The sequence below is a fragment of the Fundulus heteroclitus genome, chromosome 19 (genome assembly GCF_011125445.2).
Source record: "Fundulus heteroclitus isolate FHET01 chromosome 19, MU-UCD_Fhet_4.1, whole genome shotgun sequence".
Taxonomy (NCBI): Eukaryota; Metazoa; Chordata; class Actinopteri; order Cyprinodontiformes; family Fundulidae; genus Fundulus; species Fundulus heteroclitus.
In genome coordinates, this window is record NC_046379.1 from 19,486,084 (window position 1) to 19,513,342 (window position 27,259).

The following is a 27,259-nucleotide window of genomic DNA, read 5'->3' on the forward strand; positions in this document are numbered from 1 at the left end:
AGGGCAACCCCTGGCTGAGGAATGAGGACCACCAGACATTTATTGTGACGGCGATGGCAGAAAACGCTAAGGGAGTTAACAGGCAGGCCATATAGGCAGCTGCCAGTGTTGCTTTTCTACATAATCTTTCTTAAGTAAGAAATTGTATTTTTTCTGGTCAAAACCAGACCAGAAATTTTAAGGTTTATTTGAATGTCACCAGAAGTTTTGTCATAAGCCATCAGGGTTCTGGTTTATTAAGACTTTAACCTTCCCAGATGAGATTTCTCCTGACGTCTATGGTGACTTGACTTATCTTTTTTTTTTACCAACATTTCTCAATTCCTGCCTTGCATAGAAACCTAATCATTGTGAATTAAAATCCAAAACACAACTGAAAATGAAAATTTGTATAAAGGAAGACATTAATACCCTTAAAATTAATCAAAGTTGATTGTGTTGAAATGTTTCAATGCGTTAAAAGGTGAGTTTTTTTCTTTCTTTTTTTATTTTTTTTTGGTAATTAGAACAATATTCTACTTTTCTACCAAAACCCTTCAGATGTCAATTGCTCATATATTTTATAATTAAGCAGAAATATTTAATGTGGAATCAGACTGAGGCTGTTTTTGTAATACCTCTGGTTTAGGTTGTGGCTTTTGATTTGCCTCGGGCTGCAGATCAGAAGCTGCTCTGTCTGGAGCTGCCGAAGGTTCAGAGCTTGTGGTTTGCTCCGATGGAGCAGAGGCATCAGTCACTGGGCTTGGAGGGTTTGCTTTCAATGCCACTCGAGTCCCATTTGATACCAAAATGAAAACATCATTGTGAGACTGCAGGAACTTTAACAAAAAACAAAAACAAAAAAAAAAACAAAAAACAGAAGGAACATGATTAGAAGTAAAAGCTGCATTTTTTTAATCAGTACATGAAAAATATGATCAATACCTTTCCAATGGGACCGTGGTGTTTTCTGAACCTTTTGCTCCATGATGATCCAGTTTTATCCATGAGTTTTTGGCCAAGCTGATCCAACAAAACACTTTTTGATGACTCCTAGAGGACATAAATGGTACTGCAGTTTAATATAAATAATCAGTTTGCCACAGTTTTATTACAAATAGAAAAATTAAACAAATGAAGGCAAAGGATGGTAAGTAGTAGAGCTGCACACTATGCTGACTCACAATCATCTCTGCGGTAACAATGACAACAAAATACTGTATTTCAAGTAATACATTCGGCAGGTTGGATAGCCTTTAGTTACACTTGTTACAACTAATATTGAGTTTATCTACTGAGATGCTACAGCTTATAGAGAGGAAGAAGAGTAGAGGAAAGATGTCAAATAAGTTCCAATCAATATTGTAAAAGAATATTGAGAAATGAGGGAGGTGTACCTGAGCAATGATTGCAGTAATGATAGACAAGGGGTCGTCTTCTTGTAGGTTTGGTTCAGATGACTCCTTGACTTCCTCCTTTATTTTCTTTTGAGTTTTGGGTTTGCAGTCCTCTTCCTGCCAACGAGAAACAGAGCTGCCGTCTTTTTTGACATATGTACACACACAAAAAAATAATGCAAAACGCCAAAAACTTAACAGAAAGCTTTTAGTTCAAATTAAAATATTTTTCCTCTCACCAGTGGCTCCCATAGTCCAAGCTCATCGATATCTCTAATGTAAACATGGTAATGGCCGCCATAGCAGCCTCCCTTGTGGATAATCACGGAAAACAGGTCATATGTGAAATCGGAGTCCTCAGCATCAGTCTGTAGGACGGTGGAAAAAAGTGTTTTAAAGAAAAGTCCGAAGCAGCAGAACTTTAGTCACCTTGGCAAGTTCATGCAGGTGCATCTCGATATATTCACACAGTGATATATCTCATGCATTTTTTTCAGTTGATTTCTATTATGGTGTGCAGCTCCTGAAAACACAAAATTCCTTTTCTGAGTAAACTAGAATATGAGATGAAATCAATTTTTATTTTATAAATTTTTGATACAGAAATAATCAGCCAGCTGAAAAGTGTGTCCATGTACAGCATAAGCAGACAACATTTAGTCAGGGCTTCTGTTGCATGAGCTACTGCATCAATGCAGCGTGGCGCTGCTCAGGGGTTAAGGAAGCCCAGGTTGATTTAATAGTCGCCTTCAGCTCTTCTGCATTGTTGACTCTGATGTCTCTCATCTTGCTTTCTGTGTTGTTAAGGTCAGACAGGCTTGCTGACCAGTCAAACACTCATAGCATGGTCTTTAAGGAAGTTATTGACACTTCAGCGTTGGCAGGTACCGAGCCCGGCTGCAACATAAAATCAGTATCTCCATATAGCTTGTCAGCAGATGGAAGCATGAAGCGCTCTAAAAACGTCCTGGTAGACGGCTGCGTTGACCTTGGACCTCAGAAAACACAGTGGACCAACACCAGCAGCTGAAACGGTACCTCAACTAATCACCATCTGTGGAGATTTCATGTCAGAACTAAAGCAGTTTTCTTTTCCGTGCCTCTCCCTTCTTGCCCCAGAATCGGGGATGTTAATCTCCCAATTAAATACCAGCGAGACATTTTGATCTCTGAGCAAAAGCGCAGTCTAAATTCTCCTTAGCCTAAGTGACATGCTCCAGACATTGTCTCTGGATCAGGATTGGTTTAACACCAGGAATATGACCGTCGTGTCCTGGACACATCTGTGTGGGGTGGCTCTGCAAGCACAAACTTCTCCTCCAAACTCTCATACAGGCTTCGCATTACAGTTCTCTCAAAGCTGCCGTTATCCTTGTAGCTGAAGGACCATTTCTACCAAATCTTTTCCTTCTTCTAAATTTTCCAAACACAAGCTTGGATACGGCATTCTGTGAAACCCCAGCATCTTTAACATTGCCTGTGGAGTGCATCAGTGGCTGTCTGCTGGGCTTTCATCATGCTTACGTCGGCCATAACATAATATTTCTTTACTAAAAATCCCTTTTTATTATTCATGCATAATATTCAGTGTTTCTGAATAACCTGAGTCTTCAGATTTAATTAACTGTAAGCCACAATCATTGAAATTAACAGAAATAAATCCAGGTTTTGATCGTATGTTTTACATACAAAGACAGAAGTTCAACTAAAATCGTACCTGCTCACAAAAAGGTCGCAGGTTGATGGTTAGAGGGAAGCTGTAGCGTCCGGTCTCCTTGTATCGCTCACATTTGGCAAAGTCAAAGCTGAATCGCAGTAAAGACATGGTCATAAACGGGGGCAGCTGCTTCAGCTTGGCAGACTGAGAAATGCCAAAGAAAAAAACAATAACGTTTTTGACGGTAGCGAGTATGAAACACGTTTTGTCACAGAGCCTCTGACTGAATTAACGTGTGTGTTACTGGCACTGACCTTCGCTGCAGTGACCAACCTGGAGCACTGAGCACAGCGGTAAAGGTTGTTGCCTTCAAACAACTCTTCCTCCACAAACATGTTCCACAAAGCCTCCTCCAGGCTGGACACGCCGCAAACACACACCGTCAAATCCAGGAAGTCCTCCTGCGGACGGCACACACAAAAAACAACAACATTTTAGCCGAAAACGAGCCGACATATTATTAGCTTGATCTTTCTGGGCCGTTTGCAGAGATCCGGTCTACAGGGGAGCGGTTTTCACGCAGCAACACACCTTCCTCTGGCTCACGTTGCCACACTCCTTGCATTCGATGCTGTTGACAATGGTACCGTGGTACAGGCGCTGGATCAGTGTGCTGCCACTGGTGCCCACAAGGGAGTGCTCCAACGCACTGAACAAAATCCTGTTGAGCTCCTGCACATCATGCTGATTCGTCCCCTTCAAAGAGCAACAAAAAGCACACTTCAGAAGAGGAAAGACACTTGGTCCTTTTTTTACTTCATTTTTACTTCCTTTTCCTTCCCATTAACAAACCATTCTGTACCCATGTATTAAAACGACAGTATAGCAGTTTATTACTTGTTATAGTTGAGTGCTTTAATGAAGGGAATCATAATAAAAGGAACAAATAGTCGTTCAAATCTCACAATTATTAACTTGAATTACATATTTTTTTAAACTTTTTATCTATATTTATTTTTGTTATGAAGTATCAGCCACTTAACATATATGACCTATATTGTACAGTCTTATAACCACATTTGCTTTCAGTACAGAAAACCAGATGAAGCGTCGATGCCCTCAAGTTCCCAAAATAATTCATTTCTTGAAGCTTCCTGGACATAAAAAAAGTCTCCCTGCTGTTCAAAGCACAGTGGTACATCATTCAGTAATACATTCAAACTGTCTTTTAACAGCGTAACTATGGAAATGAAAGAAGGAAAAATCCAATTAATCTTAATAAAAGCATTGGATGCATTAATTCATATGACTAGCATCTCTAACTTGGAGTGCAATGGATAAAACGGAATAGAAAGCTCCTTTATTCTTCCATTGTGGGGATATTCAAATGTACCAGCAGCAAAGAGCAAATTTACCGCATATGGAAAAAAAAATACTGTAAAGTAATTAAAAATTGCATAAAGATGTGTGCAACTGAGAATGGTGATTTTATGAAATGTGCTGAACATGTGTATATTTATGCATTCAAAACCCCAACAGTTATAACAATAAAGTCATAATATTTTGAAAATACATGTATAACATTATGAATAAAGTAGTATTTTAATAAGAACTCACACAAAAAAGTGCAGCTCTCCACCTGCATTAAAATAAGAAACGTTGACCATCTTGTAAAGTTATATTTTGGTACCGGTTTCACAGATATAGAAATTACAAATGTTTTTTTTTGTAACTCATCAGCACCAACTCATCTCACGACCCCCACTTTGGTAACCCCTGCACTAGAAGTAACAAGACAATATAATGTAACCTAATATGTTTTGTCAAAAGTTCAAAGATTACAAGTGAGTTGAAGTTTTAATAACAAAACTTCAACTCACTTGTAAGCAGTGCGCTCGCAAGGTAAGGGATAGTGACTCTGCTTGTTCAACTTAAGGGCTCAACTCAAGACTTTTTTTCTTTATCACACACAAAAAAAAATCTTCTTGGATGAAAAAAAAAGATAGCAATAAAAACATTGTGTATTGCAGTACAAAGACAAAACATATCAAGAGTAATTGCTGTATCGAGAGAGCTCACAAGCTTTTCAGCAAGTTCCAGCAAGTCACATGTAGGACTTTCTCAAACCCTTATGAATTAAATTTAGAGCTATCTGGGAATTACACCAAATAACGTTTGTTACTTAAATGATTATCTGACCTAATAGAGAGTTCAGGAACGCTTTGAACGCCATCGATGATGTCGTTCCACACCCGCTGTACTAAACACATCCTGGATTTCCCAACACACCTTGAAGCCATCTGCAAAGCAGGTTAGGTCACTACTTTTTTCCACTACACCCGGAAATATGATTATTGACATTTGTTTCAGAATCAGAATCAAGTTTAATCGCCAAGTAGGTTTGCACTTACAAGAAATTTGACTTGGTGTTGATGGTGCAGACAAAAAAAATAAGAATACAGTAAAATAAGAAGCAAAAGGATATTTGTTTGCTATTGGAACTGCAAAATTACTGACAAAAAAAGGGGGGGGGTGTTGCATGTCAGAGCAGACTGGGAATTTTCTGATTGAAATCATCACAAAAAAACACTAGTTTTGGAAGGAGGGAAGTGCTTTCTGGGTGTTTGTGTTCTCACAGTTACTACACATGATATCAGTGGTTATCAAAATTTATAGAATAAGCTAAAAATTAAAGACTTGCATAAATAATCGATTAATTTTTAATACTTTTATGTTGACTTTTCACAGGTACCTAGTTTCCATTTACATGTTTTTTTTTTCTTCTTCATGGCCTGTAGGATTTTATGCCACGTCATGTACAACGTTTATGTCTATTACTGCATCACTAGTCTGTCGTTGCCGCCGACCAACAGAAGCTTAGTGGTTTTCAAGAGTACAGCTGCTTGTTTAATCACATCGCTGCATGTCTTTTTTTTTTTTCCACTGGAACATTAGGCTTACGTGGCCCATGGCGATGTGTGTCTCTGTAACGTTTTGTTCTCCTTCCACGGGTAATAATTGCGCAGCTGGAAGGCGTCCAGAGAGAAGTGGAATTCCAGTCAGGCTACCTGGGCCGACTGCTACAGGACAGCGCAACCGCATCTTGTACAATTAAGCATGCCGTGACGGATGTTACTGGAGGATAAAATCAATCACTGAAAAGGAAAAGTGTAACTCGAGCACCCCCCCCACCCCCCCCGCCATCACTGACCTCACTGCTGTTCCAGCCGAAGCTGTCGGTGAGGTCGGTGGTGGAGGCGCTCTGATGGTCAACCAGCAACAGACGGGAGAACAGCCTCTGAAGCTCAAGAGGGATCACTCTCACCTGTAGAGAGAAGGGGCAAAACTGAGCAAGCTCTAAAAACCGTATCAAGCATGGGTGCGTATCAGAATAAATCAAAAATCAAGATCCATATCATCCAACAAAAAACACAAAAGCAACAAATATCCCTACGGCTGTTGGAATAATTTACGTTCTAATAACGTCATCTAAAGCTGATAGAATTATTTTTACTATTTTCTATTTTACAAATTTTTACTAAGTTTATTGCATTTATTACGTATATACTCTTTACTACTAAGAAGTTTTAAGGTTTTATTAAAGTGTATTCTATATGCCCGATCTACCATTACTTTAGTGTATTGTTCATTAGTTTATTGTGTTAATCATATATTTGCTGGAATATATAGACCAGTGGTTACTATTTTATTTTACTATGTATGTGTATTGATTTACTCTCTCTCTCTCTTATCGTTGCAGAAAGCAGAGAAATATGTTGTGACGGTAATAAGTGTTTTTCTAAATATGTCTGAAACTGTTATGAACTGTATTCAGCCATCTGGAGGGATTCCGTATAAATGTATTGTGTGGACTGCTTAGTATTATCTCTGTGTTCCTAAGGTCACAGAGTGTTTTGCTTATCACTACCCCTTAGCTGGACAAACGTAACCAGGGTTTCCCTGATAAAAGCAAGGAGGGGACGGAGTGGCTTCAGAGCGAGTTTGGAGATCTGGATTAAGCATCTCAGCTCCTCTCCTTGCAAGATTTATGAAAACTAACCTCATTGTTGTCTCTCCTTCTTGTGTTGTTAATGGATGTTTTAGGTGTTTAAACCTGACAAAGGCATTTACGATATTATTATTTTAATTTTGACAGAGTAAACACACTCAAACTGTAGGTTCAGTTTTCAATAAACATCCTCATTGCAGAGCATATTGTGCCTTTTTGTCATTCTTCTCGTTACATGGTTAGCAGCTGAAACAAGGCGATATTTGCAGGTTTCCTGGACTTAGTGACTGACCTGCATTCAGATACTTAACGGGCACAATTACAACAACCTGCAGCAGCCTGTTCCTTTTTATAACACATTTGGAAATATCGCTGACTGATGTCAGTTTTAACAACAGTGACAAAACCAAGTGATTTGAATAAACAAAACTGAAAAAAAAAAACCTTGAGGAATAAATTAGGACATTGCAACATAAGAGTATAGAGCGGCAAAGCAGCACAGTAAACTTGTCATGTTTAAGAGTCCGGCTTGAGATAATTTGAGCACTGGTGTCATGGTGCATCACCCCACCGAAAGTATGCATCAGAAGTTAGGCACGTCTAGGTCATTAATGGATGGAGAAGGTCGGCAGCATCATTTAGGCAGGCTGCAGCATTTATGCAATGATCTGTAAATATTTAACGGCCCAAAGCGCCAAGAAAATTTCCACACTACTAAACCATCCCCACCATCAGCCTGAAGCGTCGATACTAGACAGGTTGGATCTGTGCTTTGGTTTTGTTCATGCCAAACTCTGACCCAACCATTTGAATAATGCAGCTGAAAGCAAGACTCATCGGCAACATTTTTAAACTTGTAATTGACTAATTTATCTCAGCCAGTTGAGACTAAAAAGCCGGTTAGTACAGACATTTAAAAAGTCAAACTTGTTTATAGAGGACAAACTATAAACAAAATATTAAGTGAAGAAATTAAAAAAAAAAAAGTCTGGGATGGCATATAAGCCATGGCCAACACTAAGGAAGTACATAACTCATGCATGGGACTAAACAGGTTCCATTTGGACAATAAGGACTTTAAAGATCAGATGAGACAAGAGATTTCCTCTTCTCTACAGTCTGATTTTGTCGTTAACAATCAGGATGTCAGGAGCGTGCTCCATGTCACCAAAAAAATAACTAGCCCTGGCCCAGACAAGATCTCTGGGCACCTCCTCAAGCATTGTGCAGACCAACTCTCTGCTGTTTTTTATTACATTTTTAAGCAGTTTTTTTAGAGTAGCAAAGGGTCCACAATTCACAACTGTTCCTGTGCCAAAAAACATGAGACCTCCCCAACGTAGTAAGGGACTTTAGACCTGTGGCTCCGACGTCCCTAGTCATGAAAGCATTTAAAAAACTGATCAAGAGGACGTTGGAAAAATCTATTGAACCATCTGCAATTCACCTACAGGGGTTGAAGATGCAGTCTTAAAGGTATAGTGGGCGATTTTTCCAGAAATGTAGGTAAGAAACGCCCAAGTCTCTTTCTGAATAACTGTGCATGCGCTTCTTACCTGCTCTTTTGCTGCCCAGGTGGATCGCCTGACAAAAAAAAATCTCCCAAATCCACTTCGGACTTGTTTTTTTCTTCTGAGGCTTTCATCTTGTTCTCATAAACTTGTAAGACAGTTTGCTTCTTGCAACTCAGCCATTTTCAAAGTATACGGTGAGCGCGTCACACCATGATTGACATGTGGGACAACCAATAGAGAAGACGATCCCCCTGGAAGTCGAACCATACCTTTAACACTTCTTGATTTTTAAAAACACACTAAAGGCCTCGGTTCTCATGCACGTGACGTTTTCAGATTTTCCTTCTGCTTTTAATAGAATCTAGCCTCACATTTTAGCTCGTAGATTATTTAAAATTGTACTAACTCTAACTTGTGTGCAACGGTTGTAGGATGGGTTTTAGGTTTTCTTGTTGACAGACTGTATGTTCCCTCCCTTGTTTTTTTAGATAGATAGATAGATAGATAGATAGATAGATAGATAGATAGATAGATAGATAGATAGATAGATAGATAGATAGATAGATAGATAGATAGATAGATAGATAGATAGATAGATAGATAGATAGATAGATAGATAGATAGAACAGGATGGCATATTTTGATGTTTGCAGAAGACAGTTATTGTCAGCCTGTTACAGGGAGACCATGACTCACCTGTGCGGGTGGTGGATTATTTTATTATGTGGCATGAAGGCTCCTACTTAAAACTAAATGTTACCAAAACATGGACTGAAAGAACTCCAGTCCACCACCTTCAGTTCTCAACTAGGAACCGGTGAAACGTGTCCAGTGTTATAAGTGCCTGGGTGTTGTCATTGACAAGAAGCAGACATTCAGTAAAAATTCTGATGAGGTCAGCAAAAAGATCGCAAGTCCTCCGCAAATCAAATCAATTTTGGTTTGATTTTGGTTTTTTTGGATTTAAAGTTTGAGCATTTTCTACAATTCCATGATAAAATCTGTCCTTACATTTGCTTTTATCGCCTGGTTCGGCAACCCATCGCCACCGGATGAAAACAAATAGTGAAAATAGCTGTCAGTATTTTTGGGACTAACTTGCCTGATCTAACAGAATTTTTTTTTTTTAAAGACAGTCACACAAATCGCCCTTATCAACCACTTCATGGCAAATCTGAGCTTCCTACCACCTGGAAAGGGATTACGACAGCCTAAAGGACCAACAGGTGGAAAAGCTCTTATTATACAGGCCGTAATTCAGAGAAATCGGTGGCAATTCTTTGCCAATTTACCCTGATCGTTTTTAATTGATAATTGTACTGGAATTTTCCCAAGACGCTTTATTGGTTTTTTTGCCAGTATGTCAGAATGTGTGTGGCTGTGAGGTTTTTTTTTTTTTTTTTTTTTTTATGTCCTTGCTGCAAGGACAGCTTTCCTCCAGCGACAATAATAAAGTGCTACCGGGAATGGCTGCGATATACTCGGTTTTCCTGTTTTTAGCTGATAGGAGAGGCGCCTGACGTGGTCCTCTGCTGCTGTAGCCAATCCGCTTCGAGGCCGACCTGTTGCGTGTCCAGAGATGCTGCTCTGCATTCCCCAGTAACTTATACAAGCCACATCTCAACCCAGTCTGTTCTCATCTGACATCAACAAGGGGGGTCTCTATCACACATCTGCAGTTTGCTGTATATTGTTGGTCTTTTTCCCAGCATTCTCTGGAAAACCCAAGAGGGTATTAGTCCCCGTCACAAAAGCCTCAAAATCAAAACCACCTAAATCCAGGTTTTTGCCCCCATTTCAGCAGTTCATCATCACCACATCTAGATGCCTGACAGTGGCGCAGAGTTCCCAGGAGTGCGCAACAACTGCGTCACTTACTTTCGCTCCTGGCTCGTCTCTGTCCTCAAGACAGCCCAGTTCTTCCGGCCCCAAATTGAACAGCTCCTCTGCAAACGCATCAGAAAAGAAAGAAAGAAAGACGCGTTAATGTGAACCTGTTGCACAGACGGGAGAGCGGGCTGGCCGTACCTCTGAACTCTGGGGTGAACAGCAGCGTCTGGAGCAGAGAGTTGAGGTAGCACGTCCCTCCCTGGTTTTTAATGCCGCACAGATTGCTTCTCCCGCGGGGTGGAGGCGGCTCCTCGCCCCCCTTGGCAGCTCTTCCTCTGGCGGAGGTCGAGGCGAACCCCTCATCCTCCTCCTCCTCAAAAAGGTTTCCAAACATCTTGACTTGGTATTTTTTATATATATATAGCTTCAGTTTTCTCCCAGTTAGAAATATGCTCCCAGCAAAACGCGTGTTAGCACTCCAGTGTGCGCTCTTGCTATCTCATCTTGGTCTTCCCAAGCTCCCGGTTGACAATCGCCGGACTGACCCGAAAATAAGAGGAATTCACGGGGCTAAACATCGCGGCGTGAACGCTGTGGGTTTCTGGTTCAGTAAAACCGATCGCGGTTCTGATGCGCCCCGGCGAAGAGAAAGGGAATCCCTCAGTCTGTGTCACAGCAACTACTCATAAAGAAAGCACGGCGCCGATTTATCCAAAACGAGAATTACAAATAAAGCTTCAATTTTACTCAGAAATGGCTTCGAAGGAAAGCTCTTTCCTCCACTGTCAGTCTCAAAACAGAATACAGGCGAAACGTAAATAGAAACACCATCGCTGAACAGTAAGCGGCCATGTTTCTTCCTGGGAGAAAAAAAATGAAGCGATGCATTGTGGGACTTGTAGTACTCCGGTTCGTCAAATGCTAACTTGACGAGGAAATTATGACTTTATTTTAACCAATACGTTTTTTAATTCAGCAATACAAATTCTGACTGCACAATACCGAATCTAGTTACTTGAATAGAAACGCGTTTAACACCAAACAAGATCGTGTCACACAAGCCTTCTGGATCTTGTAGTTTTTCAGCAACTGGCAAAGATTACTTTGTGCTGGTAGTTAAACACTCAGCTTTATGGCGGACTAACTCTAAATGAAAAAGACAATATTACCAAAAAAAAAAAAAAAAAGAGAGATAAGATTAAAGCACATCCAAAGCATAAATTCACCTTCTTACACTTTGACATATCGAGCAAAGTTAAGATGAAATGTCAAAGATTCAGATTAGTTATTTATTGCAGTCAGAGGCAAAAAAAAAACTGCAGTCGAGTTTATTGCGACACAATACATCACAGTTAAGTGACTTAAACAAAGCAAAAAGCAACCTAACAAGTGTGCCTTATATGTATGTACCTTTGTGGAGGTTATTTAAAATCTTTTTTTTACATCTATATTTACAAATCTGTGAAGAATGACAAAAAAATAAACATTTGGAAATTAAAGGAGAGGTAAAACAAAATACAGTGATATATTTATATATCAGTAGAAGACTAAATACATTGTCATATAAAGGCAATAAATAAATGCAGAACTCTCAAATGTAAATATATTTTATGTATGCCTTACATTTAACAAAACTATATTTCTTTAATATATTTTAAAATACATATAAATATAAGAATGAAACAACATGTATGGTTGCATACTTGCAAATTAATGCATTTTTCAATGCTTTTCAATAGTTTTGTCTCCCATGAAGGTACTCCATTAGGAAACACATCTGAGTTATTAAAAAGTTAAATACAAATATAAAATCAAATGACAGAATATAAACTCTCTTACAGAAATGTTATAATATTTTGGGGGCTTGAGTTGCATTTGCTTCTCTCAGAATATTCATACAAAAAAATCTACATCATTGCTGTGTTAAATTGGGATAATGTGCCATTGCTAGTTTTTGTAAGGTATATGGAGATTTATCACTTTATGAAATTACATAGGCAAAAGCCTTGGTAAAGTTGTTTTTATTAAACCATTTGTCAGGTAAATTATGTTTTTATAAAACTACAAACTCTTTCAGTATACACAGATATTCCAATATTCACAAGAACACAATATATTACACAAACACTGAAAGCACAAAGCCATTTGCAAATGTTTTCTTCTAGTAGGTCTTGAGCTTGAAAACTTTGGAGAGAGGCGCTTTGGCACTGGAGTAGATCAGAAAGGAGTCTCCATTAGAGCTGAAAAACTCCCAGTCACTGCACCCAATCGTTGGGAGCCAGTGAACAGGAACAAAGCCTTCATATCCCTGCCACCTACAAACAGATGCATAAAATAAATTAAATTAATGGGCTGTTGGCATGTAGCCATTCACAGAGCTTGCCAAAAGTATTCAAGTGCTGTAAATATTTTTCTTTGTCTTGTTAAGTTACAACTACAAACATTTAGTGTAATTTATTTGGATAAAAAAAAAAAAATACACCAACACAAGTTAGTGCATAATTGTGAGTTGGAAGAAAAATTTGCATTTAGACAAATTTACTCTGTTTCTGCTGAATAAAACCCAATGCAAACAATCGCCTTCAGAAGTCTTTCTCAATTTTTATTCTTAAAAACTATTTAAAAGCTTGTATTATTTTCTTTACACGCCATAACAATGTGCTAGTTGTGTCACTCTATCCAATTGAAGCCCAATCAAATACCCTGAAGTTTACAGTAGCAATGTGACAAAACGTGTAAAAAGTTTTAGGGCTATAAATTATTTCGCAAGGTATGGTACATGTCACAAATGCTAGTATTTTTTTTTTTTTTTGAAGAATGAGGTGTATGCTACATGTATAAGGATTTCTTCTGAGATGGGTTCCTGACAGGTAGCCCATGGCAATAAGGATTGACGAAACACATCACAAAGGGTGGGGACTTGTTGACAAGCTGAATACCTGTAAAGAATGCTGTTGAGAGAGTAGGATTCGCCGTTATAGGAGTTAGCAACAACCAAGAAATATTCTTCCCCCAGGCGGAAGAACTCCCAGTCCACTGCACTGGAAATGAAAAGGATGGCTAGATGTGAAAACGACATACATACATCTTCAATAACAAAGAGTATTAAAGTCCGTGTTTGGGCTAGACTCAGATATATCTCATCTGCTCAATCCACATTGATACCTGTAGGTAACGATATCCTGGAAGCGAACAAACAGCCGTGCGCTCATGTCCAGCTCATAGATGGTTGAGTTGATGGTGTACTGGCTGGGCCCGTTACCCTGAAGTCGGTGTCCATTGGCCACAACCAGAAATACTCTGGTGCCAATCTGGAACATTTCCCAGTCTGTGGCGCAGAACGTCTACAGTCGCAGAACGTCAGACAGTTAGTTCAGTGCTTATTCTGGGATGCAAAAAGCATACATACACTCTCCCACTGTCCCTACACTCCACAAGCTTCACAGACTCTTTTCCGAAACAACTGAAAACATTTTTATTCAGCCAGAGCTAAATAAAAATTATTGATGTTTTTACTGTTTTAAATACCTTGCTCATTGTGATATTTATGCCTGCAAAAGGTGCTGTAAATAAAATGTACTTACTTACTCATCCTTTGCATATATAAATAAAATAATATTTCCATTAAATTAGTTTTGTTTCTGATAGGAAAACAGACAGGCATCACTCCAAAGATAATTAAACAATGACACATAATATAATAATTATAAATGTTTAATGAATAATCATGTCAAAAGGTATCTACACACTTCTCAACAATCAGTAAATATCTCCATTGGTATTTCATCAATCAAACCTTTCTTATAATTGCCTTCAATTTTTTTGCTTGTTTCTGTTGGTATTTTGACAATATATCTTTGGTAATGAGCTCCAAGCTTTTGTGGTTAAAAAGCCTCCTTTCCATAATCCCTTTACCCTTTATCTCCCTTCACAGATTCCCTATTCCCTGAAGCTGGGCCACCTATTAATTATTTCCATTAATATAACTTCCAGTCAGAGGAAACGTGTTGGTTAAATTAAATTTGGCAGGAGTATTAATCGTTTTGTTTCTATGTGAATGAGTGTAAATGTGAAAACAACGATTTAGGTTTTAAATACAGGTGTAATGAAAAATATCTGCTTCAGTTTATACTGGAAGGGGTCTGGGGCGAAGAAGCCAAATAAGGAATAATGCCCGACGAGCTGTCCATTATCATAAATTATACCATGGTCTGCCAGCTAACCAGCTAACATTTTAGCCAGCTTAATAATTTAAAACAATCAGGCTATTTGACCAGAACTTTTTTTATAGGTGTCCTTCAGGACACTTTTTATCCCTTACTTATCGGACACCCTGCAGCCAATCAGAATCGAGTATTCACCCAGACCATGGTATAAAAGGTGTTCAGAACCAAAAATCTGTGAAAATAATGTGTAAATACAAAGTCTTCAGAAAAAGATATTAAACTAAATTACGTTAGAGATTTGGGCATTCTGGAAAAAATTTTACATACATTGATATGACAATGGTTCAAGTACATGGGCACAAATTGCGTTGTTTCTTGGCAAGAAATGGGAAAAGAGGGCAACAAGTATGAGATGGGGGTAGAAAGTGATAAACAGATCTGGAGCTCTCCCAGTATAAATTTAAGCAGGTAACAATAATCCTAGAAGAAGTGATGGAGGAAATTTGTTTTTCTCTAAAGTTGAAACCTGGATCTGAAGCATGACTCTACTACCAACCCAAACATGTTCCAATTGCAAATATTGCAAAACAGTGGAATGTGCTAAGTACTGTGTATATGTTGCATTCCATTTGCCTCAGGATTCAAAAATAGGAGCTGGGAATGGGGTAAACCAGAGTAAAAAGCGTTCCAGTCGGAGAAGTCGGGATTCCAAAATAAAGGGCAAAAAAAACCCAAAAAGGTTAGGATTGCATTATGGCTAAGGCCTAGAGAGCTGTTTTGTTCGTAGTTCCTCTTATAAATGTTCTTTAAAGCTGTACTTTCCACATGCACATTTAATTTAAATTTAATTTGTTTGGTTCAGAGTTGCGGTCGCTACAAGTAAAATTTATTTTAGATGCACTCTTACACCATCACAGCTTACTGTTGTTGATGCAAGGAGCGGCCATATTGGATCCAATAATTAGCCTTAAAAAATTCCTCCAACTTTCCGAGGGGAAAGTCCGACTATAGTGGTCGTTACGGTTGATTTTTCCGATCGAAAACCGGGATTTACAAGTTCTAACTGCAAATGGAATGCAACATTTGCGACAACCTAACTACTATTAGCAATACAATCTAAAAAGTATATGTTTGCTAGCATTTTATGAAACCAAACACTAAAGGGACATTTTCCTTGACAGATGTTGTGCACTACCGTACAGTACTGATCTAATAGGATAAAAGGTATAGGAAATAGAAATAAATTTACAACTCACAAAAGCCATTTAGAATTTTGAGGGTGTAGACTAAGACGACTTTCTTAGGGGACCTTCTTTGTCCGTGCGTGTTTTGGTAATTTTGAAGAGAAATCTTAATTTAGTCGAATCTTCTTTGTGTGCTTGAAAAAAAATTGCCAATGAGAAACGAAAAATTGCCAATCTTTATAACATTTCCAGACACGCGTCCAACTCTGCGACAAGTCCTCTACAGTGACTGTAGGAGGCGCTGTCTCTTCTATACACCTGCAAGACGGGGGTCTTGCAGGTGTATAGAAAGTAGAAACAATCAAAGTGGAAACAATCAAATGAGAGCTTACAAAATTAACACAATTAATTCATTTGATGAATTTGGATGAGGGGACATTTTAAAAAAAATTATCTTTCAAAATCATATTGTGAATATTATGTAAAAAAATTAAATCCTTCCTACCATATAGTGAGTGACATCAACACGGGAAGGATTTTTTTGGTAACACAAGTTGAGTTGTAGAGTTTGTGGTCTGGAAATATTAAAAAACAAGCCAAACCTCCTTTTATCATTATTATTTTAAAAGTAAAAAAAATAATAATCAAGCCAAATTCAAATCTGTCCATCCCCTTTTGACAAAAGAAAAAAAAAAATCACTTGAGATCTTTTTGTTGTTTTTTGTTGGTTAGTTAGGTAGTCAGAGAAGAAAACTCTGGACAACACAAGGGAAAACACTAATGGCTAAACTAATAGCTCGCTGATGTCCCTGCAACTTGGATCTGATTTGAGATTATGTTAAAGCAAAAGGTTGTTTCACTTTCCTTAAGCACTCTCTGCTGCATTTGATAAAAAAAAATGTTTAGACAGAATGATTATTCTACATTGTATAAACATATTTTAAAACATTGTTCTAAATTTACAAAAGCTTTTATCTGTTTGTGAAAGCACGAAAGTGAAACATTAGTTAAGCTTTTTAGACAATTAGATTAAGTCAAGAATGAGAACTGCAACCCATTAGTCAAACCTGGACTGAATTAGTCCATGATAATCACGGATTCATTAGATATACGTTTTTTTGTCGCTGAAACTTTAACTCAAATTGGTTAAAATATAAACCAGGGTGTATAGGAGGGCGTCCCGTCAGATTATACAAGGTTTTGCACAGTGCTGCATGCAAGCAAAATCTTGCCTGGTGAGAAACGGATGTGTGCGGTTCCACAATAACAAAATTAAAAGTAAATTACTACAGGAGGAAATGTTTACCGGGAATGCATTAACGGTCTTCTCATGTATGAGCCAACAGATTGCGTCACGCAGCTTCCCTGCTTGTGCAGCCAACAGGTGTCAGAAACCCAGATTCTCGTGTTTCTCTGAGGATTTCAGGTAAATTTATTGCTCCTAGCCTCGAGGGGTTCTTGCAAGTCTTCGCCCCCAACTGTGGAGTTCCCCTTAATTACACATCTTCCTGTGTTTTCTCGGGTGGCAATCAATGTGTCAACACACTCACATCAACTGTGGCCAGTTTCAGATAAAATTATTAATATCAGTTACAGAGCGCTTCCATCACTCAGGAAAATCAAGCCAGACCACATTGTCTATGCTTGCCTCTATCTTGATAATATTCTTTTCCTTCCTTCACATCTCTTTATCATTCATCATTTTATTAATTTCATCCTGAAAATATCTTTTTTTACAATCATGCCAGAGACCCAGATCTCTGAGTGAAATCAACCCGCGTCAAAATGTTACCTTTGAGGGACATCAACTTTCTACACCCATTAGGTTGACAGCGGTTCTGTGATCAAATATAAGCCCTTTTCAGCACCCTTTTTGATGTAACTGCGTCCTTAACACACACCTTGATTTTCTGGAACACTTGAAATCTTCCGTCGATCCAAACGTAGATGACGGAGTCCAAAGAAGTGGTCATGCCGTCGAAAGCATTTGCAACCACCAGGAAATGGTACGGTCCAACTCTGAAGTACTCCCAGTCATAAGCCCCCGAAGTGATCAGTGTCTGGTGGACCTCAAAAGACTTTGTTGATCTGTTCCACTTGTAAATCACACTGTTGATGGTGTGATTATTGTTTCCTTAAAGGGATACCAGTAAGAGAAAGAGAGAATTTGAATCGGTATTCCCAGAAAAACTGCAAGGCATAAAGAAGGTACTGAAATACAATGTCGCGACATAGACGTGGTATTACCTCTGACAGATTTTCTTTTTTAGACATACATGTAACAAATCATTCAACAAAAATTTCAATATAGATTTCCAGAGTAGATACAAAAGGAGTTTTCAAAGGCTGCTTTAATTTATTAAGAGAAAAAAAACTATCCAAGCCAACTGGTTGTACCAGCCTGACAACTGGCAAAGAGCCTTTCAACGAGGAATTGTGGGCGAAAGGTTGTGCCATGTTAGCCAGACATTATCCTCAGGCCTGAGAGGAGAACTCAGAGATCATTAATTCAGTTGACCAACCCACTGCCAAACCCATGCCTGAGTTTCAGCATGATGCTCTTGTTCTGAAATGCTTTCTGGGTTTTATACCACATATAATGAGCTGTGCCATAACAGAAAAGACTTTACCAGAAGTCTTCGGGATTCTCAACATGTGTTTTGGAGGTGTTTTTAGTTAACAGTGGTTTTCACCCTAAAACTCTCTCATTTCTTCAAGTTTTGCTCGGTTTCTATCTTATTGTTGGCCCAGAACCTTAACTGAGGCCTGCACAGCTTTATGGATTTATTCTTTGACCAACTGGATAAGTTCCCAACGTGCTCCTGGAGCCATTTTGGTGGACCGGCCCCTCCTGGAATATTTCACCACTCTTTTATGTTTTGACGAGTTCCAATGGTGTTCCACTGGAGTCTCAAAGCCTTAAAGTGGCTTTGTTACCCTTCATAACCCTTTCTACAACTAAAGTAATCAAAAGATGTCAAGGAATTTGTCTCTCATCTGATTTGAAATCTCTTTAGATTTGGCATTTAATCCTTACATTATTAAAATATTTTTAATTCTGCAAGTTTGTCAATTAAAAGGTAGTTAATCACAGTTAATTCACAATTAGCAGAGGAGAATTATGTGAAAAAACTACTATTTACTCGGGTTAAAATTTGTTCAATGATCTGAAAAATGTAAGAGTATAACCATGAGAAGAACTGTTAATAGCACTGTAATATTTTACCCATTCTGTGATTGGCCACAGCAAGATAGGTCTGTTCATTGATGGTAAAAGCCTCCCAGTCTCGAGCACAGTAAGTCTGCAGAGTCTGGAACCTCACAAACCGTTTCCTTCTTTTGCTCCATTTATAAATGACAGAAAAGTCAGTGTCAGGCTCGCTGTCCAAAGATTTGTTTGTTCCAGTCCCAGAATTAGACACTACGAGATATGCCTAGGCAAAAAGAACAAAACGGAGGTAATCAGAGCTCTGTTTCAGGCTTTAATTTCAAGAAATCATAGAAAAAGCAAGACGTGATCTCCACTGTCTAGTACCTTCTTTCCTATTTGGAAATGCTTCCACGCCAGAGCTCCATGAGTGCTGATGTTCTGGTAGAGCTGGAAACCCAAGTGGGTCCAGAGATACACGGCTGAGCCAGATGCTGAGGATCTTTGAGCCATAGCAGCCATGAGACCCATGCCTGGTATCTGAAACACCTGAAGATCAGAAGAAAATTAGCTCTCCACAAAACAGCAAAGCAACAGTGTTGGGGGGGTGGGTGGTGGAGAAATACCTCTATGTCATGTGTCTCGGAGCTGGTGATAAGGACCTGATGTTCCAAAACATAGTCCAGTCTTTTATGGTCTGTGTTTAAGGAAAGTCAAAGTCAAATTCATTTATAAAGCACGTTTAAAAACAACAGGCTGTTATCAAAGTGCTGAACACAGTAAAAACGATAAGATAAAATATAATAATGCAACATTAGGGGAGAACCCAAACATACTAGCAGCAACTGATTCTGGGTCAATTGCTAAGGAAAACAGATGTGTTTTTAAAAGAGATTTAATGAAATTGAGAAAGCCTGTCTAATATTGGAAGAGAGGGTAGACCAGAGCTTTAGATCCACGACTGAAAAAACCCGATCTCCGCTGCGCTTCAGCCTTGTTTCTGGGACAACCAAAAACAGGTGAGTCGATGATCTTAGTGCCCCAAAAAAGGAGCATAAGGCGGAAGTAGAGCAGAGAGATATATAGGGTGCAAGTCAATGAAGGCATTTGTAGGTCAACAGGACAAATTTTAAAGTTTATTTTGTGACTCGCGGGGAGCTAGCAAAGAGATGATAAAAGCGGTGAACTATTATCAAACCTACAAACGTAAGAGCCGAACCGCAGCATTCCGACCAGCTGAAGACATGAAAGGGAGATGTGACTCACCCTACCTTAAAGTGCATTGCAATAATCAAGACGGTAATATTAAAATCATGGACTAAATTCTCCAAGTCAGGTCTGGTTAGCATTGACTTAAGCTTAAATATCCGCCTCGACTGAAAAATAAATGTTCTTTACATCACAATTAATCTTCTTATTAAGTTTAAAATCTGAGCCTAAGGGGGCTGCACGGTGGAGCAAGTGGGTAGCACTGTTACCATTGCAGCAAAAAGGTCCTGGGTTCAAGTTCTACCCTTGTCGTGGGTCTTTCTGCATGGAGTTTGCATGTCCTGTGCATTCTTTAGTTCTCTCTGGGTACTCCGGCTTCCTCCCACACCAAAAGCATTATTGCTAGGTCAATTGGCCTCTCTAATTCTCCTTAGGTGTGAATGTGTGCGTGAATGGTTGTTTGTCCAGTTTGTCCCACAAGGGATAGGTGTGTTAGAAAATGGATGGATGGATCTGAGTCTAAAATCATTCCCAGATTTACAACAGACTACAGGAGATAAGGCTCAAGAACACCAAGGTTCAAGGACAGAGAGTAGAACTGGGGCTGAACACGATGACTTCAGTTTTTCTTTCATCAAAACTCAAAATATTTGAAGCCATCCAAACCTGAACGGAGCAGGACGCGCTAACAGGACTTAGGGCCAGATAAATCTGGCAGTCATCAGCATAAGAATGGAAAGCAAGACCAAGTTTCCTCAAAATAGACCTCAGAGGAACCAGATACAAAGAAAACACAAGCGGACCTAGAATTGAGCCCTGGAGCACTCCACAGGTCAGAGGTGCTGAAGTAGATTAAACATTGCCAACACCAACACAAAAACACCTGCCACTCAGGTAAGAGCGGAACCACTCAGCTAACGCTGCTCCAGTGTTCTTATCGTGATAAAACAATACTACGATCAACAGTGTAAAAAGCTCCAGCTTACACCATTACAGTCCCTTACTAAAGCAGTTTCCCTACTTTGTAAATGTTTAAAACCAGAATGAAATATTTGAAACATTTCATTCTCCCTTTTTTGTCATTTGTAATAAAGAGAGAAACTTGCTTGTTCTCAGCAGTCGGGTCCTTACCCGCCAACACAGTGATCCACGCTGAGCCGTCACAGACATAGAGGCCCTTTTTGAGGGGATTAAACCACAGCTGGCCCCGCAGCGACTCCGAACACGGCCTCTCCAACCCCACCGACAGCCGTCCCGCAGTTCCTGACGGATCACATTGAGGGCAGAGCAATCAGAGGTAATTCCATAATACCCTAATCGCATTCCTTGTGAACCAAACATACAAATTACCGAAGGAAGTCGCATGTCTGTCATTCTGCCTCCTTCTGACTGGCAGGTCTAAGAGCAGAGGTGGAACTGACAAAGCCGCGAGCTGGGGGTCAGAAGACGGGCAGATCTGATGAGAGGCATCTGAGTTTGACACGAGAACCAGTTGTCGCATCAGGCCCTGAACGTGTGGTAACAGATGAGATATTCATCAGCAAGTGCTGCGGATGCTATCAAATGTCCTTGGAATTGGACACAGTTTGAGACTCGGCTTACTGAGAACAAGCCCTTCCATCTGCCCCGACTGCCAATGTGGAATCTGGATCCCTGAAGGATGAGATCTGAGGGGAAAGCCCTGGAGGGGACACTGTTTGCAATAAAAGACAATTATCCTAAATAGCTAATAAACACTGACTTCCAACGATATTCATAACCCTTTGGGTTTTTTTAATAATTACACATTGTCCCTTTGCAAACGTATACTTCAATGCATTTCACCGGGATTTTAACACGAAAGATCGACACAGAGCAGTGCATCGATGCAAAGAGGAAGGACATTTTAAAACGATATGACAAATAAAAAACTAGCGTGGCCTCTATTTTGATTCAGTCGAACTGTATCAGTGTCTCAAAACGTTTCCTTCATAAACTCACAAAGACCAGCCGCCTCTGAGTTGGTTCTGCACTATGCATAAATCACAAGTGGGGTTGCTGAAATACCACACAGCTGTGAGCTTTAGCAAATAAAACGGCAGTGCAAAACACATGGAAATGGCTAAAAAGCACTTTGATTCAGGCTTTAAGTGTTTTGTGAAAGGGCCTCTGGTCACAGGTCCTTTGTTGGAAAGTCCACCTGTTTTACACTTGAAGAAAACTAAATTCTTCTTTGCTATGTGGCTTAAGTTCAGTCAGATTGAAGACCACTGCTGAATTTCAACCCCCCCCCCCCCCCCCCCACCCCCACCAGCCTCAGAGAGATTTATTTTCCCAGGATTGTCTACTATTTAGCTCCATCCATCTTGCCAAACGTAGGTTCCCAAACTGACCAGAACACATGTTGCAGTGTCAGTTCAGTATCACAACACATTTTGTCTCAAATAACTTTATAGTTTATAGCAAGACCTTTAATCCCAGATTGCTGCCGACTGCTCCCCCAACGGGCCAAATGAAGAAGAAATCTCGCATTTGATAATTAATAAAGATTTCTTCTTAATGTTACCTGGCAAATCTCTGAGGCCTTCACAGAACAGTTGGATTTACATTGGTTAAATTACTCCCAGATGCACTTTATTGACCAACTGGGTAACAACTGATTACTTTTCATTATTTTTGTAAAAGGTTGTCATGATCATTTGTAAAAAAAAAAAAAAAATATATATATATATATATATATATATATATATATATATATATATATATATATATATATATATATATATATATATATATATATATATATATAGATGTAATAAACAAACCATGTTTCCTTTTTATACCACTTCAGGTTTATGCTCTTTGTGCTGGCCTATCACGTCAATTCCTGAGGAAATGCACTCAACTTTATATTTGTAAAGTGTTTATAACATGTATTTTCAAAAACATCAGAAAATCTAAAACAAAGTTCCAAACTTTTGGGTCATTTCTACCTTATAAATAAACAGACTTTCCAGCAACTAAAGTAAATTTCCTGCATTTTTTTTAAAACAAGAATGCAAAGCCTGGACTGGGTTCTTAGAGCTGCGTGCTTCCACCCCGCATGTCGAGGAAGTTTCTTTTCAAAACCGTCCGTCACTTACTGTCAGGAGATCCTGATATGACTGTAGGGTGGAAATTTGTTTTGAACAGCAACAGCATTTTACTGTGGTGAGGCACCCAGTAACCGACAGGTAAACAGGAGAGGGCCATGATGGGAGACGGACAGAAACAGGGCAAAAGCAAGAACAAGCAAAGCCGAGCTTACATTTCCAGTGGAGAGTTGCAGTCCACTATCAGCTTCATGTGGTGAAGGCCTATAACTACAACCAGCGTGTGCCACTGGTTAGGAGTTAGATGGATGCCTTTCAAGCTCCAGTGCTCTGCTGATTTTCCGTGACCTTTGAAAACAAAGTGTAGGCCATTCCGGGATAACTTCAGTCCAAGGACGATCCCTCCGCTTTTCTCGTCACGCTTGGTTTCGTTCCTCTTCGCCCGCTGCTCATCTTCTGAAATATTTTTCCCTCCCAGTACATCTTCCTGATCCTCCACTGAGCTCCTCTCCGCTTTTGTTGGTCCCACCAGGGAAAAGATATACTCATCTCTCTGCGAGGAAGAGAGTAAATACACTCAAGACAAAATAAGTCGGACTTTCACAAAGAGAATGCAATGACCTAAATTACTATTTTTAAAGACTTTCAAATTGTGCATTTAGTTTTGCTTCACAAAACTGTAGACCAAAACCGAAATTGTGTCGCTTTTAGGGAACGCAAGATAATAATATATTGACTTTATCAACGGTTAATAACATGAATAATTCTGCTGCGTTATAAATGTATCTATTTTTACGTTCATTTAAAATAGTACCTTTGCCTTTGCGGCAGAAAATCATCATACTGGTGTCTATGACAGACGGTTACCTTTTGTGTGATGCGGTTGACTTTTACTGTAGCAACGATGGAGAACTCTTTGGGGAAAAGGTCACAGTTGACCAGGAGCTGGGAGGCAGGGAAGCTCATGGATGTGTCCGGACTGAGGAACTGGACCCCCTTCACCCCAGCTGACTGCTTCACCTGCACCCCAGGGACAACCCTGGAGGTGTCCCTCTCAAGAACAAAAGACAGAAGATCCAAGGGAAGCAACTCTGAGGGCAACAGACAGACAAAGAGGCCACAATGGCTGTAAAGGGCTGGGAACCAACGTTCAAGTTACAAAAGAAAAATGAAAAGATTCTGCAACAATGGAAGCGGATAAATTGTTTCAAATGCTCCGATTTCTTGGTTTGTGTCTAAAGTAAAACCAGTAAGAAGAAGGAAATATTTAAACAAATGCTTTCTGCAATGTTTACCCTGCTATGGTAATTCTTTAATCCCATACAGTTTGTATTTAGCTCCATTCATCTCCCCTTTAATTCTGTCCACAGGGTTCCCATCAGTTATCCTGCTGAAAACTACATCTTTTCCAAAGACAAATTATTCATTTTTAGCTTCTAGATAAACGTGTTTACTGGGTTTGTTTTTTTCTTCTGTACCTGGACCAGTTTAAATCTGCTCTGGTTCAAAAATCTAGAACATTCAAACTAGTGAAAGCTGGACTGAATTATTGTACAGCAAACCAATCTCCTTAAATCAGATTAAGTGATTTTTGGATCATTTTACTTTGTTTGTGAAAAAAATACAGTATGTATATCAAAAATATGATTTTTTTTCATATATATCTGGTTGAAAACCTTATCTCAGAGGGTCGAAAGGTCCACCAAAAAAAGTAGCAAAGCAACATTGACGCATTACTTTAGTATGGCGGTTTGGGGTTGTAATCAGGCGCCCTGAAAATGTAGTTTAACACTGAATAGAAAAAAGAATCAGGATAATTTGTAACTAATAAATACATTCTTTTACATTAATTACTACCAAATATAACTAAATACAGTACTTTCACCCAAAAGGCAGACGAATAGAGGAGAAACACTGAAAGATTGATGGGATGTCATTTAAATGTTTACCCTGTAAATCCTAATATCCTGATGTGTACAGAAATGTAACTGAACCCTAACCCCATGCAATGCCTGTACTTGTTTGTGGATGTTAATACACACACACACACACACACACACACACACACACACACCAGCACTCCCAGTAAGCAGACACAGACAGTTTGAATTATCCAAAAGAATTTTAGCTGCAGGGCCTTCCCAGCTTTTGGATGGAGCCATAAACAATCCACTGGGTAATCATTAACCGGATCATAAAGTTTAGAATGCAACAGATTAAATTGAATAAAATGGTTTTCTTACCCGTGCACTGTCTCCGCGTGTCCGCCGTGGTCTTTGTGACCCTGGAAGCCCAGAGAAGGAGCAGCGTGAATACCTGCATCCACATGGTGAACGGCGGTGCGCTTCAGTTGCCGGCTAATAGGAATGTCTCCATGTCGTAGGTGGTTTTCAGTCTGTTCCTCCTCCCTTGGTCTTTAGCTTGAAGGATGATCCGTGAAAAAGAGCCACACGTCCTTCATCTTGATCCCAGTAAGACAGAATCTGTTCGAACTTGGGAGCCGTTCTGGATATCTGCTTGATCACATGCGCTTAAAGCAGCATGAAAGGTCCCAGTGTGTGCTGAACCAAATCCACCCCTCTGTGAAGGGAATCCTGCACCTGCAGCTCCTTTTAAACACCGGAGCCATGCAAATCACTAACCGGCCCACCGTCACTCATCCTCCCTCGACCGCAAACTTGGCAACACAGACCGCCAGAGGGGGGTGAGCTGCCTCGCCGTATTTGTGTGTTTACGCTTACAGCGAGCGCACTGACAGACGGATGGATCAGAGGGCAGGCAGACACAACTTCTGTGCGCTACCGAATGCAAAACGTTAGTCAGAATGCAAATCAGTTTAGTCCTTTTTTTTTAAAGGCAACAAAACATAAGAAATGCAATACCTTTCATGAGCTAAAGCATGAATGCCTATGAGATTTGTCTCATTTGGCGTTACCCCATAACTCATTACCCTGAGGAACCAAAATACACTGCCTTGTAAAAGTATTCAAACCCCTTTTGTCAGGTTACAACTGCAAACGTCAGTGAATTTTACTGAGATTCTGTGTGATAGACCAACACAAAGCAGGGCACCACCATGAAGTAAAAAAGAAAATCTGGTTTTCTTTGTTTTTCCAAATCAAGGCCAGACCATTTTACTGTTACTTTGACCCCTAAATAAAATCCAGTGCAACCAGTGGTCTTCAGGGGTCACATGTGTAGAAAACTGCACCTTACAGACACAGCTGCTCTGTGAAGGCCTCAGAAGTTTGTTTGAGAACATCAGGGGAGGCAAGAACACCATCATGAAGATAAAGGAAGATAGAATGCATTCAGGACAGAAGTAAAGCAGACTTAGATTACAGAAGAATATACCAAATTCTGGACATCTGGCCAAAACTACTAAACATGGCACGGCTGCAAACCAACCACAAACAGGCTAGACAAGGAGTGCTTTGATCAAAGAAGAAACCAGGAGGTCCATCGTAACTTTGGAGGAGCTGCAGAAATCTGCTCCTTATGTGAGAGAATCTGATCTAAATCTGCCCTTCAAGGAAAAGCAACATTTTATCATGGGATATGTAGAGAGCACAGCAAACATTTGAAAGAAGGAACTCTTGTCAGATAAGACTTTTTTTTTAAACCTAACATTGAATTTCCATTACATGAACCTCCATTACAATTCAACTACACTGCAAAAACGAATCTAAAAATAAGTTAAATGTTCTTAAAATTTGTGTTTTTGTCCTAGATTTGAGCAGGTAAATAATATTATCTGCCAATGGGATGAGTATTTTGATCGCTAAAATAAGATAAATAGACATCCTGCACTTGAAATAAGATGCTGGAGATGAGCTGTTCCTGTTTTAAGTGCAAAAATCTTATTCCATTGGCAGATCATCTTATTCACCTGCTCAAATCAAGAACAGATACACCCATTTTAAGAAAATATTACTTATTTTTAGTTTCGTTTTTGCAATGTAACACTCATGATCAAAAAACTGCACTAAAAAGCCTAAATTAAAGCCAGTTCTTGAATCCTATATTCTGTTGAGTGAAAATGGTTTCAAAGAAGCCATTAGAAAATAAATAATAAAAAAACAACAGTAATTTAAA

The 27,259-nt window shown here is 39.4% G+C and overlaps 2 protein-coding genes across 2 annotated transcripts in view; both read right to left on the reverse strand.

Moving 5' to 3' along the window:
- usp40 (ubiquitin specific peptidase 40) overlaps positions 1–11,261 on the reverse strand; it is a gene marked incomplete in the record, with an annotated part of 15,532 nt that extends 4,271 nt beyond the window's left edge. The window contains 10 exon segments of the mRNA XM_036150861.1: positions 618–818; positions 925–1,032; positions 1,377–1,493; positions 1,616–1,744; positions 3,094–3,237; positions 3,348–3,494; positions 3,625–3,789; positions 6,245–6,358; positions 10,435–10,502; positions 10,585–11,261. Coding sequence (XP_036006754.1) covers positions 618–818; positions 925–1,032; positions 1,377–1,493; positions 1,616–1,744; positions 3,094–3,237; positions 3,348–3,494; positions 3,625–3,789; positions 6,245–6,358; positions 10,435–10,502; positions 10,585–10,780 — 1,389 coding nt within the window.
- Positions 11,262–11,699: 438 nt separating this feature from the next.
- On the reverse strand, positions 11,700–25,848 carry LOC105939038 (thrombospondin-type laminin G domain and EAR repeat-containing protein). Its single transcript, XM_012881037.3, has 13 exons — positions 25,408–25,848; positions 24,032–24,255; positions 23,380–23,717; positions 21,696–21,786; positions 21,444–21,600; positions 21,225–21,356; positions 19,511–19,581; positions 19,272–19,433; positions 18,963–19,170; positions 17,638–17,870; positions 13,552–13,730; positions 13,326–13,427; positions 11,700–12,701 (listed from the first exon to the last, which is right to left on the reverse strand). Exons 1-13 carry the CDS (start codon positions 25,490–25,492, stop codon positions 12,548–12,550), a joined length of 2,136 nt encoding a protein of 711 aa, XP_012736491.2. The 5' UTR covers positions 25,493–25,848; the 3' UTR covers positions 11,700–12,547.
- Positions 25,849–27,259: the final 1,411 nt, after the last annotated feature.